Raw genomic sequence first — 18,615 nt, forward strand, 5'->3', positions numbered from 1 at the left:
GTTTTCCCATTTTAAATACAGGTTATCTAATTCTCAGTGTTTAATGGCACAGTCTGAAAATTGTTCATTATGAAACTTTGGTGGCAAACAATTTTTACAACACATTCCACATCTGGATAGAATTGTATCTTTACATTCTTCTATAAACTGGTTTGGCGAAATCAAAACAGAAACAGAACATGCTATGTGTACAATTATAAAGAATGTTTGGAAATCCTATCTACTAAATGAATTGAAGTTAAAGGATGATACATGTACTAGAACATAAAATTTATATAAAAAGTGCAGTTCTGGTCCTCTATACTGCTTGCTACTCAAATAGTGGTGAATTAGAGGTGTTTTATGCTAGCAATTTATTGAATCTAGTGAATATTTTTTTTAATTGACACTATTTTTCCTAAAAATGCTAGCTAAAATATATTTAATACCTAATACACAAAACCTGCTTGTTCTGAAATCCAATATTATAGCACAATAATATAGTAGTAGGGTGTAAACAACTTGCCTGAAATCCACTTATCAGAATTACAGTGCCTTGAAAGAGTACTCATACCCCTTGAAATTTTCCACATTTTGTCATGTTACAGCCAAAAATGTATTGGGATTTAACATGATATACAAACACAAAGTGGCACATAACTGTGAAGTGGAAGGAAAAATTCTAAAATGCTTTTCAACATTTTTCACAAAAAAATTAAATAAAAAAATGTGTGAAAGGCAATACTTTGTAGAACCACCTTTTGCTGCAATTACAGCTGCAAGTCTTTTTGGGGATGTCTCTACCTGCTTTGCACATCTAGAGTGAAATTTTTGCCCATTCTTCTGTGTAAAATAGCTCAAGCTCTGTCAGATTGCATGGAGAGAGTCTGAACAGCAATTTTCAAACCTTGCTACAAATTCTCAATTGGATTTAGGTCTGAACTTTAACTAGGCCATTCTAACACATGAATATGCTTTAATCTAAACCATTCCATTGTATCTCTATGTGTATGTGTGGGGCCATTGTCCTGCTGGAAGGTGAACCTCTGCTCATTCTCAAGTCTTTTGCATACTCTACAGATTGCCCTGTATTTGGCTCCATCCATCTTTCCATCAACTCTGACCAGCTTCCCTGTTCCTGCTAAAGAAAAGCATCCCCACAACATTATGCTGCCACCACCATGTTTCACTGTGGGGATGGTGTGTTCAGAGAAATGTGCAGGGTTAGTTTTCCGCTACAAATAGCGTTTTGCTTTTAGGCCAAAAAGTTCCATTTTGGTCTCATCTTCTTCCACGTTTGCTGTGTCTCCCACATGGCTTCTTGCAAACTGCAAAATGGGACTTCTTTTGGCTTTCAACAATAGCTTTCTTTTTGCCATTCTTCCATAAAGGCCAGATTTGTGGAGTGCATGACTAATAGTTGTCCTGTGGGCATAATTTCCCACCTGAGCTGTGGATCTCTGCAGCTCCTCCAGAGTTACCATGGGCCTCTTGGCAGCTTCTCTAGGTCTGCAGTTGTGCCATACTCTTTCCATTTTAGGATGACCAATTAACAGCTTCAACCCCGGAAGATTTTACCCCCTTCCTGACCAGACCACTTTTTGAGATTCAGCCCTGCATCGCTTTAGCTGACAATTGCGCGGTCATGCTACATTGCACCTAAACAAAACTGACGTCCTTTTTCTACCACAAATAACGTTTTCTTTTGGTGGTAGGTGATCACCTCTGCGGTTTTTATTTTTTGTGTTATAAACAAAAGAGTGACCATTTTGAAAAAGAAAAAAAATATATTTTTTATTTTTGGCTATAATAAATATCCCCCCCCAAATTATTATATTATATATACACACTACCGTTCAAAAGTTTGGGGTCACATTGAAATGTCCTTATTTTTGAAGGAAAAGCACTGTACTTTTCAATGAAGCCAACTTTAAACTAGTCCTAACTTTAAACAAATATACTCTATACATTGCTAATGTGGTAAATGACTATTCTAACTGCAAATGTCTAGTTTTTGGTGCAATATCTACATAGGTGTATAGAGGCCCATTTCCAGCAACTATCACTCCTGTTCTAATGGTACAATGTGTTTGCTCATTGGCTCAGAAGGCTAATTGATGATTAGCAAACCCTTGTGCAATCATGTTCACACATCTAAAAACAGTCTAGCTCCTTCCAGAAGCTACAAAACTGACCTTCCTGTGAGCAGATTGAGTTTCTGGAGCATCACATTTGTGGGGTCAATTAAACGCTCAAAATGGCCAGAAAAAGAGAACTTTCATCTGAAACTCGACAGTCTATTCTTGTTCTTAGAAATGAAGGCTATTCCATGCGAGAAATTGCAAAGAAATTGAAGATTTCCTACAACGGTGTGTACTACTCCCTTCAGAGGACAGCACAAACAGGCTCTAACCAGAGTAGAAAAAGAAGTGGGAGGCCGCGTTGCACAACTAAGCAAGAAGATAAGCACATTAGAGTCTCTAGTTTGAGAAAAAGACGCCTCACAGGTCCCCAACTGGCATCTTCATTGAATAGTACCCGCAAAACACCAGTGTCAACATCTACAGTGAAGAGGCGGCTGCGGGATTTTGGGCTTCAGGGCAGAGTGGCAAAGAAAAAGCCATATCTGAGACTGGCCAATAAAAGAAAAAGATTAAGATGGGCAAAAGAACAGACATTGGACAGAGGAAGACTGGAAAAAAGTGTTGTGGACGGATGAATCCAAGTTTGAGGTGTTTGGATCACAAAGAAGAACGTTTGTGAGACGCAGAACAAATGAAAAAAGATGCTGGAAGAATGCCTGACGCCATCTGTTAAGCATGGTGGAGGTAATGTGATGGTCTGGGGTTGCTTTGGTGCTGGTAAGGTGGGAGCTTTGTACAGGGTAAAAGGGATTCTGAATAAGGAAGGCTATCACTCCATTTTGCAACGCCATGCCATACCCAGTGGACAGCGCTTGATTGGAGCCAATTTCATCCTACAACAGGACAATGACCCTAAACACACCTCCAAATTGTGCAAGAACTATTTACAGCAGAAGCAGGCAGCTGGTATTCTATCGGTAATGGAGTGGCCAGCACAGTCACCAGATCTGAACCCCATTGAGCTGTTGTGGGAGCAGCTTGACCGTATGGTACGCCAGAAGTGCCCATCCAACCAATCCAACTCGTGGGAGCTGCTTCTAGAAGCGTGGGGTGCAATTTCTCCAGCTTACCTCAATAAATTAACAGCTAGAATGCCAAAAGGTGTGCAATGCTGTAATTGCTGCAAAAGGAGGATTCTTTGACGAAAGCAAAGTTTGATGTAAAAACAATGTTATTTCAAATACAAATCATTATTTCTAACCTTGTCAATGTCTTGACTCTATTTTCTATTCATTTCACAACGTATGGTGGTGAATAAGTGTGACTTTTCATGGAAAACACAAAATTGTTTGGGTGACCCCAAACTTTTGAACGGTAGTGTATATATATATATATATATACATACACACATACACATATACACAAAAAAACACACCACACATTTTTTTCCTCAGTTTAGGCCAATATGTATTCTTCTACATATTTTTGGTAAAAAAAAAAAAAAAAATGCAAAATCGCAAAATGAACGGATTACTGTGTGAATGGCACTGGCAGGAAAGGGGTTAAACACTAGGGGTGATCAAGGGGTTAGGTGTGTCCTAGGGAGTGATTTTAACTGTGGGGGGGGTGGGCTTCAACTCACATGACAGCGAGCTGTGTTCTCTGTCATGTCACAAGGCAGAACGGGGGAAATGCCTTGTTTACATAGGCACTTCCCCGTTCTGCAGCTCCATGACAGGATCGCCGGGAGACAGAGTCCGCTGGTCCTACGGCATGGTCACGCTGTACACGGCAGGCGTGCGTGCGCTCGCTAGCCCTGCCAATTCAAGGGGACTTGCAGGTACGCCCATTTGCCCCCCGCTGCCATTGTGCCGACGTATACTGGTGTGCAGTGGTCGGCAAGTGGTTAAACAGTGCTCCGTGAGATGTTCAAAGCTTGAGATAGTTTTGAATAACCTAACCCTGCTTTAAACTTCTCCACAACTGTATCCCTTGCTGTCTGTGTTCCTTGACTTTCATGATGCTGTTTGTTCACTAAAGTTCTGCAACAAACCTATGAGGGCTTCACAGAACAGCTGTATTTATACTGAGATTAAATTACACACAGGTGGACTCTATTTACTAATTCGGTGACTTCTGAACAGCTGGTTCCACTAGATTTTAGTTAGGGATATCAGAGTAAAGGGGGCTGAATACAAATCCATGCCACACTTTTCAGATATTTGTAAAATATTTTGAAAACTATCATTTTCCTTCCACTTCACAATTATGTGCCACTGTGTTGGTTTATCATCTAAAATCCCAAAAAATAGGATTTTTGTACTCTCCATAAAATCCTTTTCTCTGAAGTTCACTGACTGACACAGCTCCATTATTCTTGACCATAGGGTTGTTACACCACCTTTTGGAGAGGACTAGGCAGAACATGTTATACATGTGTAAAAACAGAACTTTATAGTTCAGCCCAGGGGGCGGTCCCTCCAGTAACAACCCCTCAGCCTGCTTCCAGGGGAGTGTGCTGTGTCAGTCAGTGAACTTCAGAGAAAAGCATTTTACGGAGAGTACAAAAATCCTATTTTCTCTTTCATTCACTGACTGACACAGCTCCATTATTCTTGACCATGGGGACGTCCCCAAGCAGCGTCATAACGAGGGATGGGTACAGCATAAAATAAACTTCACCCACAACCAGAAGTGCGCCCTAACAGGGGAGTCACCCTCTTAACTCGCTAGTTCTGATGCAGCTGTTAACAATGCAACAGTGCATTCTACTCAAAAGTAACTGTATTGTCTTTAAAAAACAGAAAACATAGGAGTGCAGAATTGCAACATTACATGGCCGCTTGCAAAACTTTGCGGCCAAAGCAGGCTTCAGACGATGCGCTTACATCCACTTTGTAGAATTTGGTAAAAGTGTGAACGGACGACCAAGTCACCGCCTTACACACTTGAGCGACTGACGCTTTATGTCGGAAAGCCCAAGAGGTTCCAATTGCCCTGGTGGAATGGCCCGTGACAGGAAAGGGGGGCACCTGCCCCTTCAAGGCGTAAGCCTGTACCACAATCGGTCTGATCCACCTGGAAATGGTGGCCGAGACCGCCATACCTTTTTTTTTTTTTTCGGACCAGCTACCAAAACAGAGTCCCACTTCAAAAAGGGAGCTGTGGCAGACAAATACACCCTTAGAGCCCAGACCAAGTCCAGGGAATGAAGGGCCACCTCCTTAGGGTGTGTCGGTTTAGGACACAAAGATGGTAATACAATGTCTCCATTGATGTGGAACGCCGAAACCACCTTCGGCAAAAAGGAAGGTTGCGGATAACCAGATAAGGCGACTTGCAAGACAAGACCGCCAGTTCTGAAACCCTCCTGGCCGATGTAATAGCCACTAGAAAGACAGCTTTCTGGGAGAGAGTCAACAAGGGAATTTCCCTGATGTTCTCAAACGGCGGTTTCTGAAGCGCCGATAACACCAGGTTCAGATCCCACGGAGGTAAAGGTGGACGCACCGGAGGAACTACATGCCGGACCCACTGAATAAAAGTTCTTACTAGGGAATGAACTGCCAGGGGTCGTTGGAAAAAAAAAAAAAAAAAAAAAAAAAAAAAAAAAAGACAGCCAAGGCTGATATTTGTCCTTTAATGGTTCTTAAAGCCAATTTCTGGTCTACTCCTCGCTGTAGAAACAGCAGGATCCTGAAAACAGAATAGGTGCACGGACGCCACCCTTTCTCTTCGCACATGGAGATGTAAGCCTTCCAGGTACGATGGTATATCTTCCGAGAAGAAGATTTCCGTTCCCTCAACATATTTGAAATCACAGAGTCCGATAGGCTTCGCTTCCTTAGCACCTGGCTCTCAACAGCCGTGCCGTTAAAACCAGTGATGGTAAAGCAGGATGGAGAATTGGACCTCGACAGAGAAGGTCTTCTTGCATCGGCAGTCATCAGGGAGCGTCCGCAGCCAGGCGTACTAGATCAGAGCACCAGGGGCGCCGAGGCCAATCTGGGGCAACCAGTATTACTGGAATCCCCTCGTTCTCCACTCTGTGGAGCAGATGTGATAGTAGCTTTAGTGGAGGAAAGGCGTAGATCAGTCGATATTGACCCCACGGAGCCACCAGCGCATCTGACGCATCTGCCCAAGGATCTCGTGTCCTGGATATGAATCTCTGCATCTTCCCATTGAGACGAGAAGCCAGGAGATCCACATCTGGAGTGCCCCATCGCAGGCACATTAGCCTGAACACCTCCGGATGCAGCGCCCATTCTCCTGGGTCCAGCATCTGGCGACTTAGGTAGTCCGCCTGCCAGTTTTCAACTCCCGGGATGTAAATGCCCGACAGGGCCAGTACATGTCACTCTGCCCACCGAAGGATGTGAGCAACCTCCTGTGCTGCAGACGAGCTTCTTGTTCCTCTTTGATGGTTGACATATGCCACCGCCGTGGCGTTGTCTGAGTGGATCCTGCTCGGACGCCCTCGTAGTCTCATTGACCATGTGGAGAGGCAAAGCCTGATCGCTCTAAGCTCGAGCGCATTGATCGGCAACTTGGATTCCTCCCCCAACCAGAGGCCCTGGGTCGACTGTACTTCCAGTACTCCACCCCAGCCGCACATGCTGGCGTCCGTTGTGATAACTGTCCAATGTAGAGGTAGGAACGGCTTCCCGGCCCAAAGTGCCGGGGACCTCAGACACCAGAGCAGGGAGTCCCTGACTAACTGGCTCACTCGAATCTGCCGATCCAGGGATAACGGAGATTTGTCCCATTTTGTCAAGATCTCCTGCAAGACTCTGGTATGAAACTGGGCGTACAGTACTGCCTCGATGGAGGCCACCATGAGCCCCAGGACTCGCGTGCAGAAGCTTAGCAACAACCACCTGCGGTTCATCAATAGTTTTACTGCGGTTCTGAGAGTCTGCAGCTTGTCTGAAGGGAGAAACACGCTTCCATGGTGTCCAGCAGTAGGCCTAGGTACTCCAAGCTTTGAGTCGGCATGAGCACCGACTTCTTTAGGTTCAACAGCCACCCAAAATCCTGCAGAGTTTGCATGGTGATCACCACATCCTCCTTTAATTCTGAGGCAGAAGATGATCTCAGGAGGAGATCGTCTAGGTAACTTACGATCACGATCCCGCGTTGTCGCAACAACGTCAAAATTGGAGCCAATACCTTGGTAAAGACTCCAACTGCGAATCGCAGAAACCTCTGATGCCGGAGGCATATGGGTATGTGCAGGTAGAGTTTTGGTTGTAACATGACAAAATGTGCAAAATTTCAAGGGGTATGAACACTTTTTCCTGACCCTGTGGATCCAATGCTGTGGTAAATGCCAAATCCACATTCCTTCAAGCCTGTGAAGTACCTTCTATGCCACTCCCTCTCCTTTGAGCCCAATAAGTGTCTTCTAAACCACTCCCCACTTAATTTAAGCTCATGGGAGTGTCCTCTAAGCCACTCCTTTTAGCTATTAAGTGTCTTCTAAACCACCCCCCTCCTTCTGGCTTGTGGAGCATCCTCAATGCCACTCCCTCTTCTTTTAGCCCATAAAGTGTTCTCTAAGCCACCCATCTCACTCATTTTGGCATGTGAAGAGTTCTCTATGCCACTCCCTCTCCTTCAAGCCCAAGAAATGCCCCCTAAGCCACCCTCTCCCTTCATTCTATTTAATGGAGTGTCCTCTAAGCCATTCCCTCTTCTAGCCCATGAAGTGTCCGCTAAGCCACTCCCCACCTAATTTAAGCTCATGGGGGTGTTCTCTAAACCACTCCCCCCTTCCTTCTGGCTCATGGAGTTTCCTCCAAGCCATTCCCTCTTAGAACACATGAAGTGTCCCCTAAGCAACTCCTTCTTGCTTCTAGTTTGTGGGGTGTCCTCTAAGCCACATCCCACTTCCTTCTAGCTTGTGGAGTGTCCACTAAGCCACTTCCTATTCTAGTCCAGCAACTGTTTTGACCAAATCATTGAGGGGCATAGCTTAAAAGAGAACTGGGCACATATGCGAAGTGCACACACACACACACACACACACACACACACACACAGTGCTCCGCATAAATAGTACACCCCTTTTGAAAAGATTTGAATATCTCAATGAACACAAGAAAAATTTCCAAAATGTTGACAAAACTGAGTTTTATAGAACATTTATTTAGCTCATTACTAATATATAATTACTAATCACTAGTTACTAATATAACTTAACTTGATTACAAAATCTTCGGTTTTAATCAAATTAGTTGATGCAAAAATGAATACCCCCCACAACAAAAACGACTACATCTGGTATTTCACATGACCGCCATGATTAGTAAGGACAGCACCAAGTCTTCTAGGCATGGAATGAACAAGTTGGGGACATATTGCAACATATAATCTTTTTCTGTTCTTCAATAAAGACTTTTTTTTTAGAGCCTAGATGCTGGATGGAGAGTGATGCTCAACTTGTCTCTTCAGAATTCCCCATAGATGTTCGATTGGGTTCAGATCAGGGGACATACTTGGCCACTGAATCACTTTCACCCTGCTGTTCTTCAGCAATAATCGCAGTGGTCTTAGATGTGTTTTTTTTTTTTTAATCATTGTCATGTTGGGAAAGTGCACAGAGTGATGGTAGCATCGTATCTTTCAATATAGAGCAGTACATCCGCGAATTCATTATAAAATCAATGAAATGCAGCTCCCCAACACCGGCAGCACTCACGCAGTCCCACAGAAGGGCAATGTCATCACGTTTCACTGTAGGCACCATGCATTTTTCTTTGTACTCCTCACCTTTGCGATGCCATATAGTTTTGAAGCCATCAGTTCCAAAAACATTTATCTTGGTCTCATCACTCCAGAGTACACAGTCCCAGTAGTCTTCTTTCAGCATAGATAGCATCTGGTAAATGCTAGGCAGGCTTTTTGTGCATGGGCTTTAGGAGAGGCTTTCTTCATGGATGACACTCATGCATGCTATTCCTCTGTAGTGTATGCTGTATTGCGTCACGGAAAACAATCACCAGTTTGACTTTCTACTTATTTAGCTAACTGCAGTCAACTTGCATAGCTATTTTCTTCAACCCTTCTCATCAGAAGACGCTCCTGTTGAGGCGCTAACTGCCGTGGATGGCCTGGATGTCTCTAGGAGATGCAGTTCCATCTTTGTTAAATTTTTGCATCACTTTTGCTACAGTAGTCTGACTGATAAGTAAAGACTTGCGGATCTTCTTGTAGCCTTCACCTTTTCTTCCTCAGGCCTTGTGACATTTTTCTTCCATGCGGTGCCATTGCTGACTTCATGAAATGGGAAGGGGTTTTCTTTGTTAAGTTCTGTGATAGGATACTAGAGCACTGCTATGTATGTGAACAGTGTGAAGATGAACAGTGTAAAAAAAAAAAAAAAAAAAAAAAAAAAAAACATGGAACAACAGATGCATCATTAAAATTGTCTTAAACATTAGATGAAATAGTATTTTGAGAAAATGGTGCGATTATTCCAACATACAACATACCATTAAGGTTGTCCCGATACTAGTATCAGTCCCGATACAGAGCATTTGCGCGAGTACTTGTACTCGCACAAATGCTCCTGATGCCTGCTTCGATACCTCGGAGGTGTGGCATTTTGTCAGATTACTCATGCGTCAACGTCATTGTTTCGGCATCCCGACGCCGATCTTGGTACACCCTGCAATCGGCTCCAGTAAGCCAGCAGCAGACATCTTGTTACACCCAGCCCATATAGTTCGGGCTGGGTGTAACAAGATGGCCGCTGCTGCTTTTATGCGGCCGAGTGCAAGGAGTACCAAGATGGGCGTCACAGGCAGCCTTTCCTTTCATGGCATTTCAGTGCCTGCCCATCGGTGCCCATTAATGCAACCTATCAGTGCCAGCCACCTGTCAGTTCCATCTATCATTGCCAAGCATTTGTCAGTTCGAGACATCAGTCAGGGCTCATCAGTGCTGCATATCAGTGCCAGCTAATCCTATCAGTGCTGCGTATCAGTGCCACCTAATCTGTATTGTGCTCTGAAAACTGTCATATGACATTAAAAAAAAGTATCGGTAATGGTGAGTAAGTGAAAAAAGTATCGGTACTTGTACTCGGTCTTAAAAATGCGGTATCGTGACAACCCTACATACTACGATAAGACATAATTGCACAAAAATCCCCATGATCAATAAATAAATACATAAAATAAATTCAATACATAGATAAATAAATGAATAATAATCTGTATGTATAATGTCCTCTTTAGCAGGTTGATAGTGACTTCTTAAAGAGTCCATACAGTGCGCCTCCAATACAGGGAACTATACTGTGATACGTGCCACCACCGGGTGCAATTACCTATTGGAGGTAAATAGTAGTAGTGTCCTGGACACTTACCCCAAACAGCAGTACTGAACAGTCTGAGATCATATATTTTGAAGGCATGGTCTAACCCATTTAGGGTCGCTCCTTAAGGTGAGCGGGCATTGCACCAGGTGGTGGAAGTGGTGGCACGTATCATCACAGTATAGTGAAAGGTTCCTGTACTACTTTGGTCCTACTTCAGCCCATTGAATATCATTGCAGTCGGCTCAAAGTAGGATCCTTGTCCGACTTGTGACATCTATAAATTTCATTAGGGTTTATTCATTTTTGTATCATGGTCTTGAATGAATTTATTAGGAAAAATACTTTTTTGTGTGTACAAATTAACAAATCTTGGTTGCAATCAATGGCCTGAATTTGTGGGAGTATAGTGTCCCATAGAAAAGGTTTATTCTGAACGGAAAGTAAACGTTTTCTGACAAATCTGTTGGGGAGTATTAATTTATGCTGAGCACGCTATATAACCATAAAGGCTTTTAGTAGAATCGTGTGACAAGTTTTCTTTAAAATCACCTCTGGCAAGGGCCTGGGTAATAAATGTGAAAGCATGCTTTTAATTAAAAAAAAAAAAAAGGGTTTGAAAAACAATGACATAAAAAATATATACAACTGTTCAGAATATAGCACGGAGCAATATCAAAGCAATACCTTTTAGTGGCTAACTAAAAATATTAAGAAATACAAGCTTCCAGTTTTAAAGCTACTTCTTAGTATTATGACAGATAAAATGCTGTGGTTATACCAGGCTTGCATGATGTTTTTTCTGCATGCTTCAAAATATGTTAAAGCAGCAGAGATGTAAATATTCAAAGTTCTCCTGTGCTAATCTTAAATCTAGTAAATTGCTAACAGGTCTTAAAAACAGCTGACTAAAAGCACCTGAACATAAATTTAAATAGCTTCCAGAAAATCCCAAGTGCCCTTAAACCCATCGCATTAACTGTTTTCGGACCGCCCGTCGTCGTTATACGTCGCTACTTTGAAGAGGAATATCTTTGTTATGGCAACAGGTAGCTGCCATAACCCTGGTATGCTCTTCTTCAGTGGGCGGGTCCGCTTCAAGATAAAAGTGGCCTCTGTGACCGCGAGATCACTTTTTAAAATCGATGGCGGGAGAGGGCCCCCCTCCCGCCGCACTCTGGTGTCTTCCGCCGCATACCGGAGCCGCCGGCAGCGGCGGAGGCGATTGGATCCGTTCCCTAGCCTGACATGGAGAAGAGTGAGGGGAAGATGGCCACCATCTGTCTCCATATCATTGCAAAATGGAAGCCCATAGCTCTTAAAGGGGCCTTTTTTTGTTGTATTTTTTTTTTTTAATGACAATTTTCTTTTTTTTTTTTTTTATTTAGTGTAAATATGAGATCTGAGGGTTTTTTTGACCCCAGATCCCATATTTAAGAGGTCCTGCCATGCTTTTCTATTACATGGGATGTTTACATTCTTTGTAATAGGAATAAAAGTAACAAATATTTTTTTTTTTTTTAAAACCGTGTAAAAAAATAAAAGGGTAAAATAAAAAAAATAAAAGTTTTTTTAAACACTCCCCGTCCCGACGCGCTCACGTGCAGAAGGCGAACGCATACCTGACTAGCGCCCGCATATGAAAACCATGTTCAAACCGCACATGTGAGGTATCGCCGCGATCAGTAGAGCAAGAGCAATAATTCTAGATCTCCTCTGTAACTCAAAACAGGCAACCTGTAGAATGTTTTAAATGTCTCCTATGGAGATTTTTAAGGGTAAAAGTTTGTTGCCATTCCACAAGCGGGCGCAATTTTGAAGTGTGACATGTTGGGTATCAATTTACTCGGCATAATATTATCTTTAACAATATAAAAACAAAAAATTGGGCTAACTTTACTGTTGTCTCATTTTTTAATTAAAAAAATTGTATTTAAAAAAAAAGTGCGCTTGTAAGACCGCTGCGCAAATATGGTGTGACAGAAAGTATTGCAACGACCGCCATTTTATTCTCTAGGGTGTTAGAAAAAAAAGTATAATGTTTGGGGGCTCCAAGTAATTTTCTAGCAAAAAAAAACAATGTTTTTAACTTGTAAGCACTGAGTCTGAAAAAGAGCCCCAGTCCTTAAGTGGCTAGATGTGCAACGCTGGTAGAGACATCCCCAAAAAGACTTGTAGCTGTAATTGCAGCGAAAGGTGGTTTCACAAAGTATTGACTCAGGGGCTGAATACAAATGCACGCCCACATTTTTTTAGATATTTATTTGTAAAACATAAAAAAAAAAAAAATTTTCTTCCACTTAACAATTATGTGCCACTTTGTGTTGGTCTATCACATAAAATCCCAATAAAATAAATTTCAAGGGGTACGAATACTTTTTCAAGGCACTGTAGCTATTAAAATTAGTAATAAAACAACTCTGCCCCTACCGCCTACTTCATCCCACAACTGGCCTTTAACTACAATGGTGCAGGAGGGCATGTGTCAGAACTGATTTTGCAAGCTGCAGTTAAAATCTGCATAATTAAGTGACTCTGTATCAGTACTCCCAGATCTGGAAGCTATGTAAAAGGTATGTGCAGCAACATTTACATGCATCCTCGTCAATCCTGTTTCTGATTTACCAGCTTTTCAAGTTTTTGAAAAGATTTACACCAAGTTGCTTGCTATGGGGACTCGTGCTGGCTTGATCCTTAGCGGTGTGCGTCTATAGACACACACAGTGCAGCTTGGCCTTGCCGCCTACTCCTTCCTCACAGGATTTAATTGACAGAAGCAGGAGCCAAGAGCTCACATTGATCTCAGCCAAGACTGCGAGAGGGGAGAAGAAATGCTGCAGACGGGACACCGCTGGATTGAGAAAAGTGTCAGGTCAGTGTTTAACCAGTTGCCGACCGCCGCACGACGATGTACGTCGACAGCATGGCACGGGCAGGCATATTGGCGTACATGTACGTCCCTTGCCTCCCGCGGGTCGGGGGCCCGATCGGGCCCCCGCCCGGTGCCTGCGGCGGTCGGTTTTCGTCCGGGAGCGATCCGGGACGAGGGGGCGGCCATTCATTCATGGCCACCCCCTCGCGATCGCTCCCGACGAATAGGAATCCCCCGTGACATCACTTCCTCTCCTGTAATGTAAACACAGGAGAGGAAGTGATGTATTCTCTCCTCCGTGTCGGTATTTTTCGTTCCGACACGGAGGAGAGCGGATCGGTGAGTTGCACCAACACTCTACACACACAGTAGAACATGCCAGGCACACTCACACCCCCCCGATCACCCCCCCAATTACCCCTGCCCCCCAGTCACAGTGACACCAATGTCATTTTTTTTTTTTTTTTTTGCATTGGTGTCATTTGTGACTGTAATAACTGTTAGGGCAGTTAGGGTTAGCCCCCTTTAGTTCTAATGTACCCCCCTAACCCCCCAATAAAGGTTTAACCCCGTGATCACCCCCCGTCGCCAGTGTCACTAAGGCTGGGTTCACATTGCAGCGGTTTATGAGAACGAATGTGATTCGCACCGCACTGCAGTGCAAATCACATCCGATCTCTGTGCGATTCGAGTTCAGCCATTCGCCGCACCCGCCACACCCGCCGCAAATTCGCACGGGACCCTTTTTTTGGCCCGCAGCAGAATCGGATCGCATGGGTGTTCACACCATGCGATCCGAGTTTGCAGATCGCACTGCGATATGCGAACTGATCTGGGGGTGTCAGTAACATTTCACTGACACTCCCAGCAGTCCGCATAGGGCAGTGTGAACTGCCGCCGGGAGGCATGCGATGCGGGAACCCGCCGCGGATTCGCGGCGTTTCCGCATCGCTCCAGTGTGAACCCAGCCTAATAAGCGATCATTTTTCTGATCGCCGTATTAGTGTCACAGGTGACGCTAGTTAGGCAGGTAGGTATTTAGGTTCGCCGCAGCTTTTTATAGCGCCAGGGACCCCCATATACTACCGCATAAAGCCCCCTGATTGCCCCCTAGTTAACCCTTTCACCAGTGATCACCATATAACTGTTACAGGTGACGCTGGTTGGTTAGTTATTTTTTTATAGTTTCAGGGCACCCTCCATTTATTACCTAGTCTCACTAGTGTACCCCTAAATTTAGGGGTGTCTACTTTCCAAAATGGGGTCATTTGGGGGGGGGTTTGTGCCATCTTGGCATTTTATGGCCTTCAAAACTGTAACGCCCATGCATGAGCAATATATCATTTAGTGACAACTTTGTGAAAAAAAAAAAAAAAAAAAAAAAAAAAAAAAAGTTTGTAATTTTCCCGCAACTTGTGGCAAAATATAAAATATTCCATGAACTCAACATGCCTCTCAGCAAATAGCTTGGGGTGTCTACTTTCTAAAATGGGGTCATTTGTGGGGGTTTTGTGCCATCTTGGCATTTTATGGCCTTCAAAACTGTAATAGGTAGTGAGAAGTGAACTCAAAAATTTACGCCCTTAGAAAGCCTGAAGGCGGTGCTTGGTTTTCGGGGCCCCGTACGCGGCTAGGCTCCCAAAAAGTCCCACATATGTGGTATCCCCGTACTCAGGAGAAGCAGCAGAATTTATTTTGGGGTGTCATTTCACATATGCCCATGGCATGCATGAGCAATATATCATTTAGTGACAACTTTGTGAAAAAGAAAAAAAAAAAAAAAAGTTTGTAATTTTCCCGCAACTTGTGGCAAAATATAAAATATTCCATGAACTCAACATGCCTCTCAGCAAATAGCTTGGGGTGTCTACTTTCTAAAATGGGGTCATTTGTGGGGGTTTTGTGCCATCTTGGCATTTTATGGCCTTCAAAACTGTAATAGGTAGTGAGAAGTGAACTAAAAAATTTACGCCCTTAGAAAGCCTGAAGGCGGTGCTTGGTTTTCGGGGCCCCGTGCGCGGCTAGGCTCCCAAAAAGTCCCACATATGTGGTATCCCCGTACTCAGGAGAAGCAGCAGAATTTATTTTGGGGTGTCATTTCACATATGCCCATAGCATGTGTGAGCAATATATCATTTAGTGACAACTTTGTGTAAAAAAAAAATAAAAAAAATTTTTTGTCATTATTCAATCGCTTGAGGCAAAAAAATAAAATATTCAATGGGCTCAACATGCCTCTTATCAATTTCCTTAGGGGGTCTACTTTCCAAAATGGGGTCATTTGGGGGGGGTTTGTACTGCCCTGCCATTTTAGCACCTCAAGAAATGAGATAGGCAGTCGTAAACTAAAAGCTGCGTAAATTCCAGAAAACGTACCTTAGTTTGTAGATGTGACAACTTTTGCGCAAACCAATAAATATACAATTATTGACTTTTTTTTTACCAAAGACATGTGGCTGAATACATTTTGGCCTAAATGTATGACTAAAATTGAGTTTATTGGATTTTTCTAATAACAAAAAGTAGAAAATATCATTTTTTTTCAAAATTTGCGGTCTTTTTACGTTTATATCGCAAAAAATAAAAATCGCAGAGGCAATCAAATACCATCAAAAGAAAGCTCTATTTGTGGGAAGAAAAGGACGCAAATTTTGTTTGGGTACAACATTGCATGACCGCGCAATTACCAGTTAAAGCAGCGCAGTGCCAAAGTGTAAAAAGACCTCTGGTCATTTACCAGCAAAATGGTCCGGTCTGAAAGTGGTTAAGGAGGTACCTAGTTTGTTTTTTTTTTACCTTAAATGCAAAGAATGCATTAAGGCAAAGCACCTTTTATCTACCACCAATTTAAGCTGGTGCCCTGACCACTGGACCAGGTTCCTGTTTCTGGGTGGCTCCTCTCTTGCAGCATCCTATAGTCACCCTAGGGACTAGGGCTGTGCCTCCATTTACTGTGTGCATCAAAAGAAACTCACGGCCCTGTAGCCTTGGAATGCAGAGCAGGCCCCTGCTTCTTCCCATCTCCCCCCTCCCTTCTCCAAACATACAGGCCTGCTGAGAACTGCACTATCCACAGTCAATTCTCTTCCTGTGAAAAGCAGAAGTTCAGGGAAGCAGCACTAACAGAGCAGAAGCCAGCAACATTGTAATTTATAAACTGCAAGTGTTGGGGTAAAAAATGTTAATATTTTACTGAGAAATGTTTATTTTATTCTAATCAATTCTTATGTAAAAAAAATAAAATAAAAAAAAAATTAATAAATAAATGAATGCACTTTATTCAGTAGAGCTGCTTAAAACAATGCAACTATTAATTTGCATTACTAAATGTTTTTGTTTTGTTGAGCATGTTTAGTAATGACAGCTCTAAACTTTGTAAGTTATGTTATTTTGCACTGATGAGCATTAGCCAATATTAAATCAATGTCGCAATGTATACAAAAGCGAATAGGAATGCAAAGCTGGATATAAATGATGCGTTGTCTCCATCATCCTACAAGACCACCAAAGGACTATGGTGTTTGGATTTGTGATAGAAGATGTCACGTGTTTTGTTTTAATGAGGCCATACTGTGTTTTATTTTATGGCTTTTAATGAAGGGGATTTAGGTTCTGTTCAGCCCACCATAACAAATGTTCTGCAGATCATGTGTGCGCATAGACAAATTACACAAACAGCACCTATAAATGTAATATGTTTTACAATTCACAAGTATTGAAAAGTGTTATTTCTATAAACAGAACTCACCTGATTTCTGTCTCGAGCATTTGCATATCTGAACCTCTGGATGTAATAGAACACAAGCCAGGCCAGTGAAATGATCATCAGAACAATGAACGATATGGAAACAAACACCACTGATGTACGGCTGACAAATTTTTGTAAGTTTCGAGTTCCAATAGTAATGTAAATAGTTACATTAAGGTTCTTTTCAATTAAGTTGGCAATTTCTTTTCCTTTTGGCTCGGGGATCATTATTGCTACAATATCTTCAATACCTAGAAGAAAAAAAGAAGACTATGTTTAGAACTTAAAGGCAATTATCTGCCATGTCAGATAAACAGATAAAAGGTACTGAACCGTTTATTTTTTCAGCTTGCTTACAAAGCCACTGCAGATCCTTCCAGAGTAATCTACCACACGCACTGTACAACAAAATAATGAAAAAACGTCTTTTCAGATAAAAACATAACCAATAATATCCTGTCCAATGCCTAACATTTTGATTAAAGCGGAGTAAAATCCTAACACTAAACTGTTCTTAAAATTGTTCCCTCCCTTCCTACCTACGCTGTGTATTGGAAAAGATTCCAATATCTACCTTTTTCATCCTGGTCACATGATCCTGCAGCACCAGTGTTCTGCCGAGAACTGTCCCCCCATCGAATAGTGTCCGCCCCGTACTGCGCAGGCGTAGCGCTATCGCAGTACGAAGGACAAGGAGACACCAAAGTCTCCGAAGATGAGCGGCGCACGCGCACTTAATAGTGCCTTCTACCCTGAGTCCAGGTTCAAGCCCCACCATGCAAGTGGACATAAGGTAGATAATGTTAAACAGCACTTAGTAAGAGGGTAGCTCGCCACTCTTCGGGCATGGCCTCACTTTGCTCTGCAATTTTTTATTCTAACTCAATGTGCACTTGGATAGTGGGGCTTGAACCTGGGCGCCGTTCATCTTCGGAGACTCTCTGAGTCTCCTTGTCCTCCATACTGCGCATTTGCAGTACAGGGCGGACACTATCCGACGGGGGACAGTATTCGAGAAGACACTGGCTCCCTTGTGTCATGATTGTTCAACCACGGCTGGGAATTCCAAGAGTCCTGACATCACCCATAGGCTCCCATTGCCCAGCCATTGTCGGTGCTCCCTCCTCTCCCCTGCAGCCACTGCTTACTGATACATGCGTGCTAGAGCTGCATGATCACATGACCGGGTGGGCTAAAAAAACAAAACAAAAAAAATGTATACTTCCAAAATTAGGAAAACCCAGAGGGTTACCAGGACTAGTGTCCCCATTGGAAGATTTTCATTCTATTCCTTTTCTGATGTCAGCTCAAAATTTGGGATTTTCTTTTTATACTTTTTTTTTGATAAGAACAGTAAATAGGACAAAGAGGCTAAATCTCCCAAATGGGGGTACAGACAGCAATAAAAACTGAGGCTATGTTCACATCTGTACGGGTGCCGCACCTACTCACACAGAGAAATGCAGGACCCGCGGGAGGGTGCCTATAATCCTAATGTCACACCATCCACACTGGAAATCGCACCTGTACTGGGAACCTCGGTTCCTGTGTGGGCTGCGATTTCAAAAATAGTGCAGGAACTTTTTTTTTGCATGTCGTGGAGCATGGC

The 18,615-nt window shown here is 43.0% G+C and overlaps 1 protein-coding gene across 1 annotated transcript in view; it reads right to left on the bottom strand.

The window, feature by feature from the left end:
- RNF150 (ring finger protein 150) overlaps positions 1 to 18,615 on the bottom strand; it is a 276,332-nt gene that overhangs the window by 137,627 nt on the left and 120,090 nt on the right. Inside the window, exon 2 of the mRNA XM_077476943.1 lies at positions 17,007 to 17,257. Coding sequence (XP_077333069.1) covers positions 17,007 to 17,257 — 251 coding nt within the window. The remainder of the gene's footprint in view (positions 1 to 17,006; positions 17,258 to 18,615) is intronic.

This window comes from Lithobates pipiens, unplaced genomic scaffold (genome assembly GCF_037356315.1).
Source record: "Lithobates pipiens isolate NorthernLeopardFrog02 unplaced genomic scaffold, aLitPip1_a1.2 Scaffold_13, whole genome shotgun sequence".
NCBI classification, from domain to species: Eukaryota; Metazoa; Chordata; class Amphibia; order Anura; family Ranidae; genus Lithobates; species Lithobates pipiens.